At 33.7% G+C, this 19,402-nt stretch overlaps 3 protein-coding genes across 5 annotated transcripts in view; 1 reads left to right on the forward strand and 2 right to left on the reverse strand.

Annotated features, from left to right (window-relative positions):
• Positions 1–2,629, reverse strand: part of LOC106106856 (diacylglycerol kinase epsilon) — a 6,106-nt gene extending 3,477 nt beyond the window's left edge. Inside the window, exons 1-7 of the mRNA XM_013287515.1 lie at positions 2,280–2,629; positions 2,038–2,200; positions 1,768–1,880; positions 1,480–1,603; positions 1,269–1,342; positions 692–826; positions 8–77 (exon numbers count right to left, since the gene is read on the reverse strand). Coding sequence (XP_013142969.1) covers positions 8–77; positions 692–826; positions 1,269–1,342; positions 1,480–1,603; positions 1,768–1,880; positions 2,038–2,200; positions 2,280–2,483 — 883 coding nt within the window. The 5' untranslated portion in view covers positions 2,484–2,629. The remainder of the gene's footprint in view (positions 1–7; positions 78–691; positions 827–1,268; positions 1,343–1,479; positions 1,604–1,767; positions 1,881–2,037; positions 2,201–2,279) is intronic.
• Positions 2,630–3,142: 513 nt separating this feature from the next.
• LOC106107251 (lysophospholipid acyltransferase 7-like) lies at positions 3,143–5,982 on the forward strand. 2 transcript variants are annotated; one of them, XM_013288021.1, is made up of 7 exons: positions 3,143–3,419; positions 3,488–3,792; positions 3,938–4,089; positions 4,536–4,747; positions 5,008–5,181; positions 5,381–5,519; positions 5,720–5,982. In XM_013288021.1, the coding sequence occupies exons 1-7, from the start codon at positions 3,190–3,192 to the stop codon at positions 5,963–5,965; spliced, it is 1,458 nt and encodes a 485-aa protein (XP_013143475.1). In that variant the 5' UTR covers positions 3,143–3,189; the 3' UTR covers positions 5,966–5,982. The 2 variants fall into 2 exon arrangements, with proteins under 2 accessions (XP_013143475.1, XP_013143476.1); XM_013288022.1 differs by having other exon boundaries at positions 3,322–3,414.
• Positions 5,983–6,384: 402 nt separating this feature from the next.
• On the reverse strand, positions 6,385–19,363 carry LOC106107252 (keratin, type I cytoskeletal 9-like). 2 transcript variants are annotated; one of them, XM_013288024.1, is made up of 6 exons: positions 19,147–19,363; positions 10,633–10,699; positions 9,052–9,186; positions 8,174–8,710; positions 7,963–8,071; positions 6,385–6,567 (listed from the first exon to the last, which is right to left on the reverse strand). In XM_013288024.1, exons 2-6 carry the CDS (start codon positions 10,691–10,693, stop codon positions 6,513–6,515), a joined length of 897 nt encoding a protein of 298 aa, XP_013143478.1. In that variant the 5' UTR covers positions 10,694–10,699; positions 19,147–19,363; the 3' UTR covers positions 6,385–6,512. The 2 variants fall into 2 exon arrangements, with proteins under 2 accessions (XP_013143478.1, XP_013143477.1); XM_013288023.1 differs by having other exon boundaries at positions 7,963–8,710.
• Between the last annotated feature and the right edge of the window lie 39 nt (positions 19,364–19,402).

Consider the following 19,402-nt stretch of genomic DNA (forward strand, 5'->3'; position numbering starts at 1 on the left):
GTGTCGCAGCCGGCGCCCCAGCCCAGCACTCGCGATAGATCATTGCCAGTGCCCATCGGGAGAATACCCACTGACGCCTGCGTAAACCAAGACCGTCAGTTCATCTCTGTTCTCTCTTAAAATGTAATTTGCAAGTCCTGTGATCAAATCCCGATGTTTCATTTACGAATTTCATATGTACAGTCGGATAAACAGGTGGTGTTGTGTTCAATCGTTTGGACATTTTGAAACGAAACGCGGAACAAAAATCAATACAACGCAATTAATGAGTCTAAGAAAAAAAAGTCGGTTAATGATACACGGCTAATTTCTTTTTATATAACAAACCTTCGTTTGCTACTCACTGCTATGTAATTAGTTATCCTTGTCTCGTTGGAATGAACAGACACTTTTTCCTTCAGTGGCACACCGCGGGTTTCCGCGACTGTACATTATTCAATGAAGGAAAACATCGTGATGGAATGATGAAAAAATTGGGAATTTATATTGAGGTAATGAAAACAGTGTATTGTAGATTTTCAGTTGATTAAGAAGACTTGGTCCTGAGGTTGAGTAGAAGTTCGTCAAAGAGGACTTCGTTTAGTTGAGTCAAAGTTGGTCATATAGTTGGTCCAAAGGTTGGATAGTCAAATAGTAATTGGTCTATTAGGAGTTGGTCAAGTAAGTGTTTCCAAACTCTTGAAATACTCACACTGATATGAGTAGCAGGTTTTAAGGCATTGAGTACCCAGGCCACTGTACCGTCGCCACCAGCGATCAACAAACGACATCTGTTTGGCAGCCATTTTATGACTTTTTCTGGAGAAATTGAACTTATATCCACAACCTGAAACAAATAAACCTAAGTCAGTTTTTTATAACTCCTTTGTAACAATTCTAGAAATTATTTCTATATTTACATAAATTTATTGTTTTCGGAACAGATTTACTAATCATACCAATATAATAAATGCGAAAGTTTAAATGGATGGATGGATGTTTGTTAAAGTTTGTAGCCTAAACTCCTGAATAGTCTGGAAAAACACATAGGCTACTTTGTTTTTTTATTATAATAATTTCACGCGGACGGAGTCGCGGGCGAGAGCTAGTATATAAATAAAGAACTTTCATCACTAAATAGAAAAACTAACAACTATGCATAAAATTTACTTTTTAGGCCTCAATAAGTTATTCTAATCAAATACAATACTATTGTTTTGATTGTAGCTCTGAATTAAATTTAAAATTGTAATTATTTCCGACCTATATTGTACCAAATATATACAAACCTGTATTGGATTAAGGAGACCACGGAATATTGATATTACTTCATCACTTCTACTACTTCCAGATTTTCGGTTCGCTAAAAGAAAATATTTCCTCTTTTATATAAAAAAAATCACTGATGATATAATCTATTGAATTTTTTAGTATTTATGCTATCTCTTGCCTATCACTTATTAAAACACTAATAAAGGTAAAATATAAATCATTAAATACCTAGTACAATGAGAGGTTCCCAGTCATCATCGGGAGGTGGTTTAATATTGCTTATAGTTCCTCTATGCAGTTGAACACAAGCCGGAGGAATTATTAATTTCCTGTACTTGCTAAAGTCACATTGCTGAAATTAAAAAAAAAGTCAAGAAGTAATACTTTTTAAGGATGTTTTATACAATGTAAAATATTATGCTGTCCGATGCTTCCTATACCCATAGATAATAGCGCTATGTTTTTCCCAACTGATGTTCTCATGATTAATGTTAGAGACACATTTTATTTACTTACCTCAGTATCATTAAGCAAATTGTCTTTAATAATTTTAGTTCTTTGACACCAGGAGCAAAATAACTTTTTTAAACTCTCATTCTGGCCTTCATCTTTTCCAGTTGTTGTGCCAACTACAAAAATTGGAATGTTTATGAAATTGCAAGTTTAAAACATAAAATTTGTTATAATTAACACAAAGCTTAAAAAGATATTGATCCTATTTTGTTAAATAAATGTAAGTGATGGCCTGTTATTATTTTGATTCAGAATTTACGATCTTTAACTTACTATCAACCCAATGATGATAAAATGGTTTGTCACTTGGCCATGATATTTGCTTGCATCTAAACTTTTTATCCAAAATCCTATTACATTTTTTGCATGCACTTAATGCGCAGCACTCACAAAAAAGTCCAACCACAGGCAACATTAGTTCACTGCAAACACTACACTGAAATTAGAAAAAAAAATTTTTAATGTGCGTTCCATAAAAATATTAATCAGGCAAGAAATAATTAATTTAAACTTACGTAAATATTATACGGCAAAGATTTGTTACATTCAATACTTCTCCAAGTATGCCCATACCGGCCTCGGCTATATATTGTTTGCATAAAATTATTACCACTTACGAATGAAAAAACTATTTTATAAATCAAATAACTTAAGAAAAAGCCACCTATGAGAAAGTAATAATTTGTTGTAATATCAATGTAACGCAGGTAAAAGTCCATCGTAATGATCAGTTAAGTAAATTTTACTAGCTCTGGAAAAATACTAAAGCGAAGTAAACATTTTCATTTTCTTTGAAAGCAAAGTAGTAATTTAAATTTTTAAATACGCACAACATATCAAATCAACATCAAATCAAAATCAATTCTCATGTCAATTGTCAAATATGTTTTTATTTCCGGTTCCTATTCTTCAAAGTAGTTCAAAGAGTAAATGAACACAAAACATGCACTCTAATTTGAATATTTTTTTACAGAAAACGCAAGTACTCTAAAACGATTCTTCTCTTTTCTCCTTCGTTCTCAAACAATTATCTAACGCCGAGAATTTTTTTGCTATGTTTTTTTTTGAATTCTCAATCCATATGCTAAATCTACGAAACCATCGATTCCAACTTCTAACAGAAAAAAATCGATAATCGAAAAGATTAACACCTGACATAACACTAACCCTACTAAATTGTCAAATGAATTGTCAAACTAAACTAATCATCATTCATTCATCACTATTTAGACAAATTATAGTAATTCGTTGTTTCATTTCTTAAAAGTATTGATTACATTTTAAATAAAGTGTACATCTTGCATTGCTTAAACGTTGCATTCGACGTTGTTAGGTTAGGTTGCAATTGTGGCCTGTAAAAATATGAAACATAACAAAACCACTAAATAATTTTTTTTATTTATTACACACTTTGGGATATCAAAAATGTTGGCTTTTATAAATAAAAACAAAAATGACTTAATTTATTTAGGACTTTTACTATTCAGTGTTTTTATAGGGAGATATTATAGAAGTATAGGATCAGTGAATGCTAAGAAATGGATTGGTTCAATAATTGGACTACTTCTAATAGTAACTGCATCTGGTTACAATGCTATTCATCCAATATTTTCAGCACTTCTTGGAATAACAGTTATTAAATTGGCAACTGTAAGGTAAGATTATATTTGCATGTTATTTGCTATGAAATGCAATAAAAAAACTAATGATACTTTAATTTCAGATACTGCCATGTAGCAACATTCTTTCTGATGTTTGGATATTTGTTTTTCTTCCGATTAGCAGATAAATTTGGTTTACCGTTGTCATCGGGACAAACTAATTTGATAGAAATGATAATTGTGTTAAGAGTTGTTGGAGTAGCATTTGAAATAAATGGATCTTGGATAACTGTTGGAAAAACAAAGAAGCAAGATGATAATTCTCAAGTTAAAGGTGTTGATAGAGATGATGATTTTGTTGAAATAATAAATCCATGTTATGCTGATTTATTTCATTACACTTTTAACTATGTTGGGTTATTAACAGGTAACTAAGTCTTTCACAAAACACTTACAAAAATATATTGATCTCTTTCATTCTTACAAGAAAATGAGAGATAACTATATGTTAATGTGTTTCAGTAGTTGTAATATTGTAAATAAATTAAGTATAAAATTGTACTTTGTTTTAGGTCCATACTATAGATATAGGACTTTTGATGATTACTTTCATCTGCCCTTTAGCAAATATGTAGACTGCACCGGTTTCACAATCAATACATTGAAGATAGTTCCGTTATATGTTTCTCTATATTTAGCACTCTCTAACCTTTGGCCTTTAGAGGTGAGTGAAATCATATAATCTTGCTTACTAACCAATATTAGTAGTTGTCATTCGAATTTCAACCTTAATTCCTCACCAATGGATTTATTACAATTTGCTATTTCAACTTCTTCATGTTCAATTTAATTTGCATTTCCAATTTCAAAGTTGTTATTTCAAATATAAACATAATACTTACGACTTTTCAAATTAAGTCCCTTTTTTTCTTAAGAGGTTTAATATGCATTCTTTCCTTAAGAGAAAAGGGTGGGAAGGTATATGGATATAAAAAAGAAGGGATAGGAAAGTAAAATATGCTCTTTCTGTGCATTTGCTTCTCCACATGTCCTCAATAGTATATATCTATGGGTAGTATTTATTTTGGCATTTGGCAGATTCAGGTGGCAATTGCTTATTTCCTACCTTAGGGTATATCTAATATACCCTATCTATATATTGCCTTTCAGTATGTTCTGAGTGAAGATCACAACAACAGAAACTTCTTATACAGAATGTTGTATCCCTGGGCATTGTTTGCTGCATTTAGACAGAGAGTTTATTCTGGCATGACTTTAGCTGAGAGTGTGTGCACGTCAGCTGGTTTAGGAGCTTATCCTATACAAGGGAGGAATAGAACTGGTCATGGACCAACTGTAGGGTATTTGAAGCTTAAAGCAATGTAAGTATTTGACTGAAAGGATTATTTTAAAATTAATATGGGTTAAATTTTCCGCTTATTAAAGCAAAATGCAGTACTCTAGTAAATTTGCTTTTTGTGTTATAAATACAATTATAGTTGGGTTACTCTTAGCCAGTCCAATTGGACAGTATATAATCTAAATAATCGCTGACGCCAAAGAGTCCATACAATCTGTGTTTGGTCTTTGCTACTGTCCAACTGTTCTGCCCTAGTGTACAAGGTATATTATTTGATAACAGGAATGAGTTGGAAGCAAAATCAGCTCAATATGATTTCAACACTGTAGAATCAATGGATGTGTGGGGTTGTGAAACCGTAGTTACTCTACGGGACTCTATGAAAGTCTGGAATAAAGCTGTGCAGTACTGGGTGGCTATGGTTGTCTACAAGAGGTTTCCTGTAAAACCACTCAAGTAAGTTGCCAGATTTCAACCTTGGTTGGATGGATGTTTTTTTTATTTATCTCCAAGATACATAAACAGCTTAATAAATCTCGTTGAAATTTGCCTCAAATGTGGAACATAGTGTATTATCAAACATAGGTTCTTTTATTTCTATAAAACGAAGTCATGGTTAAACCTTTATTAATAATTGACTTTTATTTTTTTTTAGGATCCATGCAGCTTTATTTGTGTCTGTGATTTGGCATGGCTACCATGCTGGTTACTTCTTTTGCATTTATTTCTGTCCATTTTATTTGATGGCAGAAGATATTTATTACAAACTTTATTACAAAGATTCTACAGGAATGGTAAGTTATATTTCCTCTAATATTCATGTTATAATTGAATTTTGCTTATATTTTTTTTGCTTTGATGTGTGTGATTTTATATTGCAAGTAATTAGAATCTCTGAAGACCTTTTGTCATGTGTGGTGTAAAAAGCAAAATGATATATTTCTTTAAAAATTGATGTAACTGAAATATGTAAAAAAGTTTTCTCTTGTTTCAGAAAAAGAAAGTTATCGGCTTCATAATGTGGTTCTTACGATCTCATTCAGAATCTTATCAGGCCGCTGCATTTTTGTTATTAACATTTGATCGCATTTGGATTTATTATTCCTCTGTATACCATTATTGGTACGGCGTTTGGTTCGCGTTCCTAATACTTGGTATATTACTTAACCAAGTACATAAGATTGGAAAACACAAGAAAATAGAGGATACGAAAGAAAAAATTGAAACTGTGAAACAATAATGTCTAGGATTTTTTTTTTTAAAAGGGAGGGTATTCATAGATTTGGGTCCTAGTGATATTTAAGGTTGTAGTGGTGATGTAGAATTTGGTACTGAGAATAATAGAAGTAATTTAATCCTACCTCCTAAAGAAAAGACAAGTACATATTGACCTTTTTAGACTTTTTTACTTTTTACAAGTAATAGATAAATAGTAAATTATATTGTGACAATCTTCTTTTTTATTTTTCTAGTCTACTTGGAATCGTATTGAGCAGTAAAAGTCATTTACCAATTTCATTTACATATATCAATAATCAAACTGACACAAACACCTGATGAATGATGGTGGAAATGTAAGTTAGATAATCAAAACAGGTTAATTCCTAAAAGACTAAAAAATATTGAGTAAGAAAAGGTGATGTTTAAATAAACAAGGACTCGAATAAAATAAAACTTTAATGTTAATTTCACAACATATACATAAACTTTTACTGACGGCAACAATTAATCACAAGGCATTTGAATATATCACATTATATTTAAAAAAATATATTTTTCTACATAAATTAGTTGAGTAGCACACTGTAGTACTGATGTATCACGAATGTCAACAAAGCCACACTGAAATAAATATAATATGCGAAGAATTAAAATGACACTTATGTTATTAAAAAAAATCTAAAATAGTAACTCTTAACTATTGACATATAAAACTAGCTATGGCTTTTAGTTGGCGTGAAATTAAAAAAATATAGCCTATGTTACTCACTGATAACGTAACTTCTAAATGGTGAGATTATTTGAAATCGACCCAGTAGTTTTCGAGTTATTTGGATATATACAAAAATACAAATCTTTCCTCTTTATAATATTAGTATAGATTACGGTCAAAAACATTGAAATTGATTAGTTGAGTTTTTTTAGAAAAAGTTATTTGCAATAGCTGAGTATTTGACATTTATCTAATATCAAGTAAAAATAAAATTATGCATTCCGAAGAATCGGAGTCATAGAAAATTATTAAATGCATTCCGTTTTTTGTAAATATCTTAATTTTGTATAGTTTACAATTTATTGTTCTTACATTTCCTAAAATAAATTTATTAGCAAATTCTTATTTTTTTTTATTTAACCAAGTGGAAAATTCCCGAAGAGTGCACTGGTTTGTCTACGATATCTACAGTAAATATGTTTTTTATTTTTATATAAAAAATTATTTACATTAAAATTCAGTGTTCAGATCCATTTGACAAGCTTGGTTTCTGTGCTTTTAATTTTTTAAGCAATGATAAATGTAAACTAATATTTCGTTTTTTAAATGCAATTTAAAAGTGTTCACAAAATAAAATAAGCGTTTTATGAATTGCATTTTTTACATATTGCGAAAAATGTTAATTTAAAATCCTTTTTAATAATTGTAATAAATTCTTCAATAAGGAAGTTTTATAAGTAAAAAAAATCTTTGGTGTTACATGAGTGTTTACTGGATTAAGAAAAAAACCTTTTCATAGTAGCTAAATCTATAAATATGCAGTTAAAAGAGAAGTAAACATAGTTAAATTCAGCTTAGTATTAAAAAATGCCCTTAACCAATCTAATTGAAAATCTACAGGAGATTCGTTATAAAGCTCTTGAAAATTGCATTTTAGTTGTTATTTGTTACAAAATTATAAAATAAGAAACTTAAAATTAAAGCATGGTTTACACTGACCTCTATAAATGGACAGGCTGAAAATCCGTGGTGTTTTTGGCTATTTGACTTTCACAATAAATAAAGAATTTAGCCAGGAACATCAACAGGCGTTTTTATGAAAAAAAAAAAATCCGAGCAAAGACCTACTCATTTTTAGAGATCAGTGTTGGTTGAACTTAAAATTACAGTGATTTAAAAAAAGTGTCCAGTTCGATGACATATTGCGAACTGTTGAGTATAAAATTTGCATTAGTTGTTAAAGAGTATTCATGCAAAGCTGAAGTAAACATCCATAAAGGCGTTGCAACTAGGGTTGTATTTACCCGAAGTTCCAGCCATAGGTCGCCGGTCGTCTCGTAGTGGCCGCGTTGTACCGAGCATTACTTTGACCATAATTCCTGTTCTGACTTGGCGCTTGGTACGCGGGCTGGGCTGATGGATAATTTTGGGGGTTAGCACTCCTCGAATTAGAACTGTGCGACGCATAATTAGGGTTTTCCATTAAAGGCCTAGTGTTTAGGAATCCAGTCAAACCTCCGTTCTTCGATAAATTCCCAAGTATGTTCCCGAAGATGTTGGATAACCCTGCACCGCCGGCTCCAGTTCCCGTGCCTCCGCCGTTGGCGAAGTTGTTTAGTGTATTAAAGATGTTATCTAATGGACTCTTTGTTCCCGATGGATTGGAGCCTCCTCCGTATGGGTTGTTTCCACCGCGGTTCGCTGTTCCTCCGTATGGTGAACTACCTCCGTATGGGGAATTGCCTCCGTAAGGAGAGTGTCCGCCTGTTGAGCCGCCATACGGAGAATTCCCACCGTAAGGCGAATTACCGCCATAGGGAGAGCTACCACCATAAGGGGAACCGCCCCCGGTGTGGGAGTTTCCGCCATAAGGTGAGTTGCCACCATACGGCGAATTACCGCCATAAGGAGAGCTTCCTCCGTGTGTATTGCCCCCCATATTTGGCGAAGGCGGCGCTGGCGCAGGATAATGAGGTGGGGAGTCGAAGTCGCTTGTGGGTGTGTGGGGCGCCGGTTTTGGAACCGAAGGCTGAACAGGTTCCGAATGGGAACCTGAAAAGAGAACATTATGGTGACATAATGATCGTATGAAGTACCAATAGCGTTTTTTAGGGATATATGAATTTTAAATAACGATGTTTTTCGCTCATAATAAACAGAGTTTAGTATTAAACCTTTGACCTCGGATCATAAGATTAAAATAATAAAGCAGCATCCTCGGACTAAAGCGGTCGACTCTGATTGCGGATTTCCGGTTTGCACGGTACTGGCATAACTCCGTTTTTGTCCGGTTTGCCTACTCGGTAGCAAAAATACATAATTCTGTTTTCGTTATGAAATAATACCTTTAAAGAGAATAATAAAACGCGACGTTTAAGATAAAGGCGAGGTACCTTCTACTTTAGACTTCTTCTTGCAAGTTGGATAAGTGCCGCAGTCGCTGGTGTGGCCGAATGTGCAGGGATCCTCCGCCAACACGCATACCTCGCTGTTCAGACATCCTATGTCTTTACACGTCCTTCCGTATTCTGTAAAAAAAAAAATATGTATTACCAAGAAGTCGCGCAAAAGAAAGGTCGTTTACTAGATATCTTTCGACTATAAAATACTTTTTGGTATGTAAAAATGCATTGCAAATCGACTACCTCAAACAAATAGTTATACGACACGGGGCCATAGAAAGGGCCAGTTATTGATATAATAAGGTGTTAGGAAATGTAAGCGCGCACATTCTATGAATAAATTTTATTCATGTTACTTCGGGAATTGTGCCCTTTTTTTATAACCCAAAATCGTGACCGGGTAAAGAATTCGCTCGTAAGGGGAAAAGGGTCATTTGAATATACAAGGTTATGTACTTAGATTCGGTTCACCATGGCCCTCGAGAGTCAATACCGAATGTAATATAACGCGAAGAAGGCGAGAAACTTTTCACCACTGAATTGTTTTCCCATCCTTTACGCTTCGAAGTTATAATATGCGCTACATTCCCCGGTTTATTGTTACGCATTCCAGTCTTACAATAACAAACAAACTTATAAGCAGAAAAAAACTTATACAAAAGAAAACGGCATGATAAAATGGAAATGAAGTATGGGCTTTGGGGGAAGTTTGAGTATGTTCCATTCGGCGTTTTGTTGTAACGGGCACGGGAACTGATATTAAACTTTCTATATAAATAAAGAAGTTTTTAACACAGATATTCTTCAAAATGGAGCAACACAATTTTATAGTAAACTTTCGAGATTTTGAAAAAAAAAAATTGCCTTAGTACCAGATACTAAGGCAATTTTTTTTTTTAGATTCTGTCTAAGTGTAAAAGTATTTGATGGTTAATATATTTAGTTGAAAAATAAACATGCATTTAAATACATTAAAGGAATTAAAATTTCATAAAAGTACATGTGCCTTAAATGGAAATCTTGGCTATCTCATCTTTCGGTATAAAGTTCCTCCTCGTCTACTCGTGGTTTTTTTAGATCGATGTAACAGCCAAGTATGAGAAAATTTTATAGCACTTGTGACTTTAGATGCAATAAAGTGGAGTAAAAAGCGAGCCGTAAGGTCTGATCATAACTCATTGTTTTGTTATACTTCGGTGGCTGGGAAAGGTTTATGTGTGCATTAGGTAATGGAAAGCTGTATGTAAGGGGATCTAGGGCATAGTAAAACACGAAGAGATGCGTTTCCAATGGTCTTTTTTCATCTCAACGAAAGTCATTTTTTATTACAGATATGTATATTTTTTGGATGGTAGGTATAGATTAATAGAAATTTGTTTAGAATCCATAAGAAATGAGCCCTAGCGCGGAATTTGAATTTAGTTTCATGTCAATATCCTATACGTCTCGTTACATTTAGATAAAAATGCTAATGCAGATATCGTCCCAATAAATATAACTAGTGCCAGTGACTAGCATGCAAGGTAAACAATAAGCAACTATTTTACTGGCATGTGTATTCCTTATACTTACTGGAAAAAGCATCAGCGTAAAACACCAAACATAGCGCCAGTAGACCTGTCCTCCAATCCATTGCAAACTGAAATCATACATAAAGCCATATTAAAAAAAAGTAATCACAATATGTACCTTGTTTGTAAACGAAACAAATAAGATTAAAAACCGCAACGACAACATACAAATACAACGTTCATAAACAATTTAGATTAATCCACACAATGACATGGTCAGACACAAAGGAAACAGGGAAAATATCTGTGCGAAATCAACACGGCATAAGGCCAACAATGTCGCACCGTGCACTTAATAACTCGCCGGCACGTAATATAATAGGAAGCTGAGAACAGGTGCCGCTTGTCCGACGTTCCGTCCAAACTTTATGACACCCGAGTACATTCCCAGAGCAATTTCGCCCCAAACTGTTTCATATAACCTCGTTACCAACTACTGCGCCAGGTGAGTAAACGTACAGGGGCTTATGCCGTAACTTGTGTTACCCTTTATTGAAAACTGAAATGCAACGTTACATACCGTTGCTCGTTTACACGGCTCACGTTCCAGAATCAAAGCCGCTAACAGACTTACACCCCCGTGAAGTTAGTAAAGGAATTAAGTCTATTATGCTCTTGTATGTTTCATAGTTACGAAACGAGTTGGCTATGCTTTGAAGTCTTAGCAGTAGTTAACTACAAATTAACTTACCATGTGTTATGCATTAAAGTTAGAAAGCAAGATTATATTCAGGTTAAATTTAAGTCGTTTTTGGACAATAAATAAGAGTAAATAGAATTTATAATTCTTCATATAAAAAACACATCACGGTTTTTAGAAGTACTCGGTGGTTTGCTATCGTCGCCTGGTTATCAAAATCTCAAGAGTCGCTCGTCATACTCGAACATAGCAAAGCTTCTACTTTATTTGGAGCGATGACCGCGTTAACATTGTGCATAGAAAAAGAACATGAACTACAAGATAACAGAGGCCCGAGTGTAATTAATATACGACGATGATGTAATTAATCACTGAGATTTTTTTTAAGCATACGTACTTTTCATTACCTTACTAATATTATAAATGCAAAAGTTTAGATGGTTGGATGAATGTTTGTTAGAGTTTGTAGCCTAAATGACTGAAAAGATTTTGATGAAATTTGGTACAGATGTAGATAATAGTCTGGAAGAACACATAGGCTTGTTTTTTTTTTTAATTTCACGCGGACGAATACTACATTAGAAATTACAAAATAACAAAACTCATACTTTATTACAGAAAGTATAAAGTTTCATTAAATCAAGGTAAATGATGTCGATTGTAAGTAAATCAAATTATCAAGGCGGGTTTAGCTGGGGAGACAGGGGCGCGTTGGAATGGCAAAGGTCAGACGCCGGGCTCGGGGTGACCAAGTCACGCAATTCACTCCCAACTTTAGGATATTCGACGCACGATAATTTGCAATTAGTCCTTCATTTAATGCCTCATTATGACAATCCCCTTTAGAAACAATTCGGATAAAATTCGGCCAGAAAGTTAGGTTATTTTGGAATGTAGAAAATAAGAAATTGATTTATATCTCTGAGAAATCTACTAACACAGATAATTTTCAGCAAGAAGGAATAAAGTTAATAATTGTTTGAAAGCTATCAAAGAAAATTAACAAATACGATACGCGAAGTAAATTGACGTCACAAGAGCAACAAACATTCTAGTAGTGACAAATTCACAAGACACACAGTACAAAACAAAATTCATGAGCGGTCGATGGCGAGCAAGTTAGATTAATTTGAAGCTGCTCGGCAAAGTAGCGACATCGGGGACGGTCAAGTTTTAAATCGCTCTCTTGGCAAAATGTTGGCAAGTTAAGCTGCCGCACATTATTACGTCGTTTTGTAGTGCGACGCGACCAGACAAATAGCCATCTCTGCTTCTTACAGCGAAACGCTACATTATTTTTAAAGTACACTTCAGAAACTAAATATCAGTGGAAAATATTTTTCAAGAGAAACTAATAAAAAAAATTCTATCAGCTCTTGTAAATAATTTATCTTTAATATAAGTTAATAAAATCGCACACATACAACGAAATGGGTACCCTATCCAAAGGAGTAATTAGATGGTACGAACATAGAATCACAAAGCACAAAGATACTTTCTTATCCCTCGGGGATTACAAAAAAATCTTTCCCAGCAAATATACGGTTATAAGACTGGAATTAATGGTCTGAAATTAAAGGCCGAGGCAAAAATTAAAAGGATCGCTGTGGGATATTACACGCCATAGAGCAGAAATTGGATAGAGATACGAGAGATATATTGCCGGGCATAAAGCCGCGCTCGGCGATTCTCTATCCATTTCTCGGGCCCACTTGTGAATCGTATTTCGGAATGCTTTTTATCTTTTTGCTCCACGTGAAGTGACAGCGGCGCGGAGACACTTAGTGGCTCGTTCATCACTCGGTCGGTAACGGCCGCTTTAACGGTTACACTGTCACCGCCATACTTCACTTGTGAACGGCTATAACCCTCCGATGACGACGTTCATTGTCTATTGGCTTTATATAGCGAATCGACTCTCTATGTCTATTCTACTATCTTACCTATTGATTTATTTTGGATATAAAAGTTTCATTCGATTTCCCAAACGACTTACACTTCGCTCAATCATAAGTTCTTTCTAAAAGAAGCCGTGCTTTGAGATACACCCACGGCGAATGAAACAATATAACAGCAACCGTTGTTCCGTGGATAAGATGGCGTCACATATGGTAACTCCAAGTTTAATTATTTCATTTCTACCTACACTTATCACACTTCCAATGTAGATATTCATGGTGATCATTATTAGCATAATACCTAAATGATTTTAATAGTTTCCTGTTATCTATGTAAATTATGTATAAAGTTGTTTTAACTTCCGGTGCTAATAATTCTGACGAATTGGTAACGTGAAAAGCAAAATAAAAATTGTGTGAGGTTTAATTCCATTTTTTCGATACAAAAGGCAATATGCGGCTCAAACAATAGCTGGGTAATAGACTAAACTAACTAATGCTGGGAACGTCGCAAACAGTCGTAATGTTACGGTACTTTAAAACACCGGGAGCCGTGTATCACAGTCGGCTTTTCACTGCAGAAATTCACGGTTTGCCGGGATGTGGCGCGTGTAAAGTGAGGATGTCGCGTGCCGGGATTTATAACGACGGAAATCCCCACCGTGTTTTCGCATTGGCGCTAGTGTTGTCCAATAAACCGGAGCTTGGTTGGAAATGCATCGATATTTAACGCTGTACTAAATATGCACCGAACCTATGTCGAGTGCGTGAATGATTTAACACATTGTGAATGTTAAAGGACCTCGTTACAAATAATTTGTTTTATTCGAAACGGAAGACAATGTCAAACAACGAATATTTGCCTATTTAAACAAAGAAATTGAGATTATTCCCAACTGTCACCCCGATCTGTCCCCACGTAGAGACGGATGAAAAAAAAAAAGTTTTTATTCGTCCCACCTTTTGCGACGAGGGGACGGTTGGAACTTATTTTATTTCATAGCAGTTCCATCTCTAACCTTATGATATTGGTGATAGTAAGACTAAAAGTTGGGACGGATGAAACTTTTATCCTCACGTGGGTACAGAGCGGGTCGACGGTTGGGAATAATTAAAAAACTGTACCTTCATAACGTGATGTAAACGCAGTAAGCGTATACAATTAGAAATACAGGATCTTCCCGATGTTAATATATCGATATTGATCGAACAGCTCTACTGGTAGGTGGTGCAGAGACACTATATAAAAATATTCCAATGGCGAAATCTTGCACATTTCCGCAGATTTGCAGTCACATCCCGGCAGTACATGGAATTTTTATTTTTCTTCACAATTCCTGACTACTTTTCACAAAGAAATCTGGAATGTTCTTTATGTAGCAAAGCAAGAATCCTGATACCACATTTCCTACTTGGAGACTCGAAGATATTGATTTTGTATTACGTTACGTTTGAATGTTTTTTTTTAGTACTGTAGTAGTTTAGTCAACTATTTTTTTATAATTTATTGTTGACTTTAAATGGTAACAGACAATACAGAAATTAGTTAATTATAAGATTTTTTAATTAAAAAAACGCGCAATTTTCACAATCATCAGTTACTAGTAGCGATTATTATCATCACTATAAATACGGTAAACCGCCTAACCCAAACATTTAAATAAATACCCAATATTTAAAAAATTCCCACTTAAAATTCTAAGAAATTAATAGAGTAAGGTCGACTTGCGTACAAGATAAGATAAAATTGAAGAAATAATTTAAGCAAAACATATAAACATGAACCACAAAAATAATCAATATTGATTAATAGAGATGTGTGGAATTGCGCACTAAACTTGTTAAATAGACTATGTTGATACAGAGGAACTATGGAAGTTATTTGTTCATACGAGAGATAAGGTCGGGTAAAACGTATATGAGATCATACATTCAGTTCGTCGTACGAATAGTTATGTGTTCCGAACGTTATCTTTTGTTTGTCAATATTTCGTACGTATTATAAAACGCTAGTTTTCGCCCGCGACTCTGTACGCGTAGAATTAAAAACAAAAGAGCCTATGTGTTCTTCCAGACTATCCTCTACTCGTACATGTATGCCAAATTTAATCGAGATCCTAATGAACAGAAGTATAATAACGAGTAACATAATGAACAGAAGTATTTTATGCAACTCCAGCGAAATTTGTAAAGACTCGATTTCTTCGTTTTAAAGTCTGATAACTAACGATCAATTGATGATGCTTACGGCAAGCTTCGAAAAGTAGTGAATATTAATTTTGGATATTAAGGCCCTGTCCCACCAAATTGTAAACTGTCCGACAACAACCCCACGTGTAAAATATGTGATAGAAATATACGATTTTGTTCCCTTATCTGACTGTGACATCATTTTTAAACTTGTCAGCCAGTGGTGGTACAGGCCCTAAAACATATTAATATGAAGCCGTTATACCTTTCCAACGCTGTAAAGGAACAATAAAAGAGATTCTTGCTAAACAATGTAAGGATAAATGTTCATTCAAATAGGAGTTTGGGGAATAGGGTCTCTATATCAACAATCAAGCAGACTTATCTTGACTTAGTGCAAGAGTAAATCTTCGGAGGCGTCCAAACTAAGCGAACGTATTAAGTGAAGCGAGAACTGATTGAATTTGTCCTAATGCGATAAAGTGGCGCTGTACCCATGTTTTGGACCGCAGCCAAAACATAATCGGCAGTATCGAGGGGTGGCAATATTTTTAGATTATCTGTTATATATGTGAATTGGAGATCGCGAATGGCTTGAAAACGTATAGGTGTTTTAACAGGTGACTAAGTCTGCATTAAAGTAAACAAGCAGTTTTGAACAAGGTTAGATTCGAATAGTTTTCGTTCGTTTTTGGTTTAACTGAAAACTGGCTGTTATCAAAATATTTGGTAATTTATAAGTATTGTTCTAAAGCTCCAGTAACTCTTTTGTTAAGAAAACAATGATATCAAATTCGTATAAAATTGTTTAAGGTTTGAACAGAAATTCGATACCCCATTTTCAATAACACTTTAACATAGAATGTTTTTTTTTGCGCCTTGTAAGAATTAGAGCCGTACAGCGATTTGTGTTTACCGTGAGAATCTAGTTATTTTTAGTTCTTTTTATGTAAATAACCTTGAACGGATCTCAAGAACTTCATTGAGAACATTGAAACAGAGTATGATTGCGATAGACGTCATAAATGGTTGCTGATCATAATTGTCTTATATGTACAGAAAACTTCCATAAAACGTATTTATATTTGCATAATGATAGCACCATTCTTGTGTTGTAGTATTCCTCATAATTAGATGTAATTAATTCGCACGTAGTTGTAGTAACTATAATTCATCTTACGGAGATGAATTAGGAATAACATCTATAATAACCATTATTTTATGTACTACGATTTAAAATACGCGCCTAGAAGAAAAAAATATAAAAAAAATATTAGTTGATTTTTTGTTAATTTACAAATATAAGAAATATTAACCGTACCAAATAAGCTGTACTAGGATATGGTTGACGACAATAGTCGAAAGGGATTCAAACCCTCGACCGCGAGATAGGTAGTCCGTACCCCAAACAATTAGGCTAACATGTGATTTTCAAGTAATACCACATTTTTAAATGAACTTCTTAATACCTAATTTTAGTGACGGTATTTGTTGATTTTATCAATACGTGGTACGTTATCTCATTTGATACAAGCCGAAGCTGGCTAGCCGCCATAATTGTTCTCGGTAGCCCACTGGGCTTTCGGATTACTCTAAAGGAAGTTATTTCTCACATAGCGAGACGTCTTTATGGCGAACTGTTCACGCATGACGAAACTTTTTAGGATGAATGGGCCTTTAGAGAATATATCAAGTTAATGTTAGTTGGTACCGAGACCCATATTTGAGTTAATATGTGTGTTGGTATTCAATGTTTGGCCAATAAATGCTCATGAAAAGATAATTGATCGAACATTTACGTAACGAATAGGGGTTTTATTATGACAGTTTTATATGAGCTCTGTTGTATAATAGTTTTTGGTAAAATGAAACGGTGTATAAATCATCCTTGTATAGAATTTTTTTAAACATAGTTTACTTTTCAATATTACTTATGATATTTATAAAAAAATATAATATCCTCATTTCTCTTTGAAACAATTTAGGAAAGTACTATAGTTTGGTAGTATAAACTCATAGTAAACCAGATTTATTGTATTATTACCATAAAGCAATTGGCACAATTATCTTTTGCTCATTCTTTTACAAACACACATAATTAGAAATTTATATACTAAAACCATATTAGAACCTGGTTTTTAATAGTAGTAGTAAATGTATTAAGATTGCAATCAAAGGTCAATTCCATGGCCATAGCAACTCTATAGATCAAAATAATGATTCTACTGAACTTTAAAAATAAATTAGTTACTCTATGATATGAGTAATACATTACACACATGTCTCAAATTCAATAAGGTGCTTAAAAATAAGAAGAACATATAGAACTAGCTGTTCCCATGCGACTTCATCCGCATACAATTATAAAAAATAATTCTATTGTTCACATTTGTCAAATTATCAATTGCAAATGTCAAAATGACATGACATGATGTTGGCAACAACTTATGGTCTCTTTCCCACATTAGGGTTTTTATCCAGAATATTTACCCCTAAGTTTAACGGCGTGAAAATATATATCTTAAAGTGTGACATAGGTGTAGGGCTTGTATTAAAAAAAAGAGTTATTAGAAAATATGCTGTGATTGCTGACATATTAGGCAACAAAGAAGTGTGTGTTTATGCTTTATTATAATAGTATAGAAGTATAGATTTAAACCGCATTACAACATACAACACTGCCCAGCAGTGACTGAATACAGGGTTAGGTATCTTGGTTCGCTGAGATCATTCCCAGAGATCACCAGCAATATAAAGGGTTTGCTGGGGTTCTGCGGACAGCTGGGTTGGATGGAGTAATCTATATCCTATTATTACCCAAAATACGCGCCAGTCATGGATTTGCGGAAACCGTAGCCCCTACAGCTACTACTACTACTAAGGAGAATATAAAGTTCAATACTCTAGCATTAAAAATCAATTAAACCATTTAAGCTATAAGTTAATAATATGCACATTTCCTTCCTTTTAGATTGTTTTCAACATGGACTATGTGATGTTTTAATAGAACCAGGTGGTGAACAAGCAATTAGTTACCCAACAACACTACTCATCACATACTAAAGCAGTATTTAAAAATGTAACATCTTAAGTGATAAAGCCACACTTAAACTCAACATTAAATTAAAATTTTAGCCAACCTCCGATTGTAAATTGATTCAATAATTCTAAGTATTCTGTTATGTAAATAATAACATAATATAAAAAGAATTGGTAGCAGTTTATATCTATAAACATTTCAATGATAACCTCTTGCCATACTAAATTGTTATTACATTTTAACAAATAACGGGATGTACCACTTTAGATGATTGAGGATAGAAATATACAATGTCATAGTACATCTAAGGAAAATGAACTCTAAAATATAAGAATAAACCATTTCAACACATACAAGGTTATGATTATTGTTTAATTAAAGTGTTACTCCATTATAATTCAATGGTCATAATCAAAAACTTGAATAACAAAATGGTAAGAGTTATTGAATGGTTAACTTAAATGTATAAGGTTCCTAATTGTTTTTTATACAAAATTAATTCATATAATTCGTACATTGAAATACATACGTAGTAAAGTTTTGTGAACCAATAGCTATGTAATGTAAAACATATATCATATACATTCTTGAATGACTAAGTTGCGTTTTAGCTTCGGTTAATGTAAGTTTTAAGCCTTTTAGACCAAACTAGGAAGGAAACTCTAATATGCGTCATAAATTACTAATCAATTTTAGCTTATAAATACGTAAGCGAAAGAAGTAGGGGTAATACTATAGTAAACTTACATTCAGGATTTCCTCCGCTTGTCCCACTTGTGTTCAACTATGAACTATATTTCTTTGTACCGTCGCACTAACAACACAAAAATACACTGGACAACTTGTCCTGACGACTTCCACAAGGTCAATAACAATCATCAAAAGGTAATACAACAGCAATGCTACCCGCTTTCAAGTTGTTTCGTATTTTAGGACAAGGAAATTGTACGTCGTACGCGTGACATTGACAGTAGACGTCAGATTGCAAAGATTGTAATTTGTT

Source organism: Papilio polytes, unplaced genomic scaffold, assembly GCF_000836215.1.
Source record: "Papilio polytes unplaced genomic scaffold, Ppol_1.0 DF822067.1, whole genome shotgun sequence".
NCBI classification, from domain to species: Eukaryota; Metazoa; Arthropoda; class Insecta; order Lepidoptera; family Papilionidae; genus Papilio; species Papilio polytes.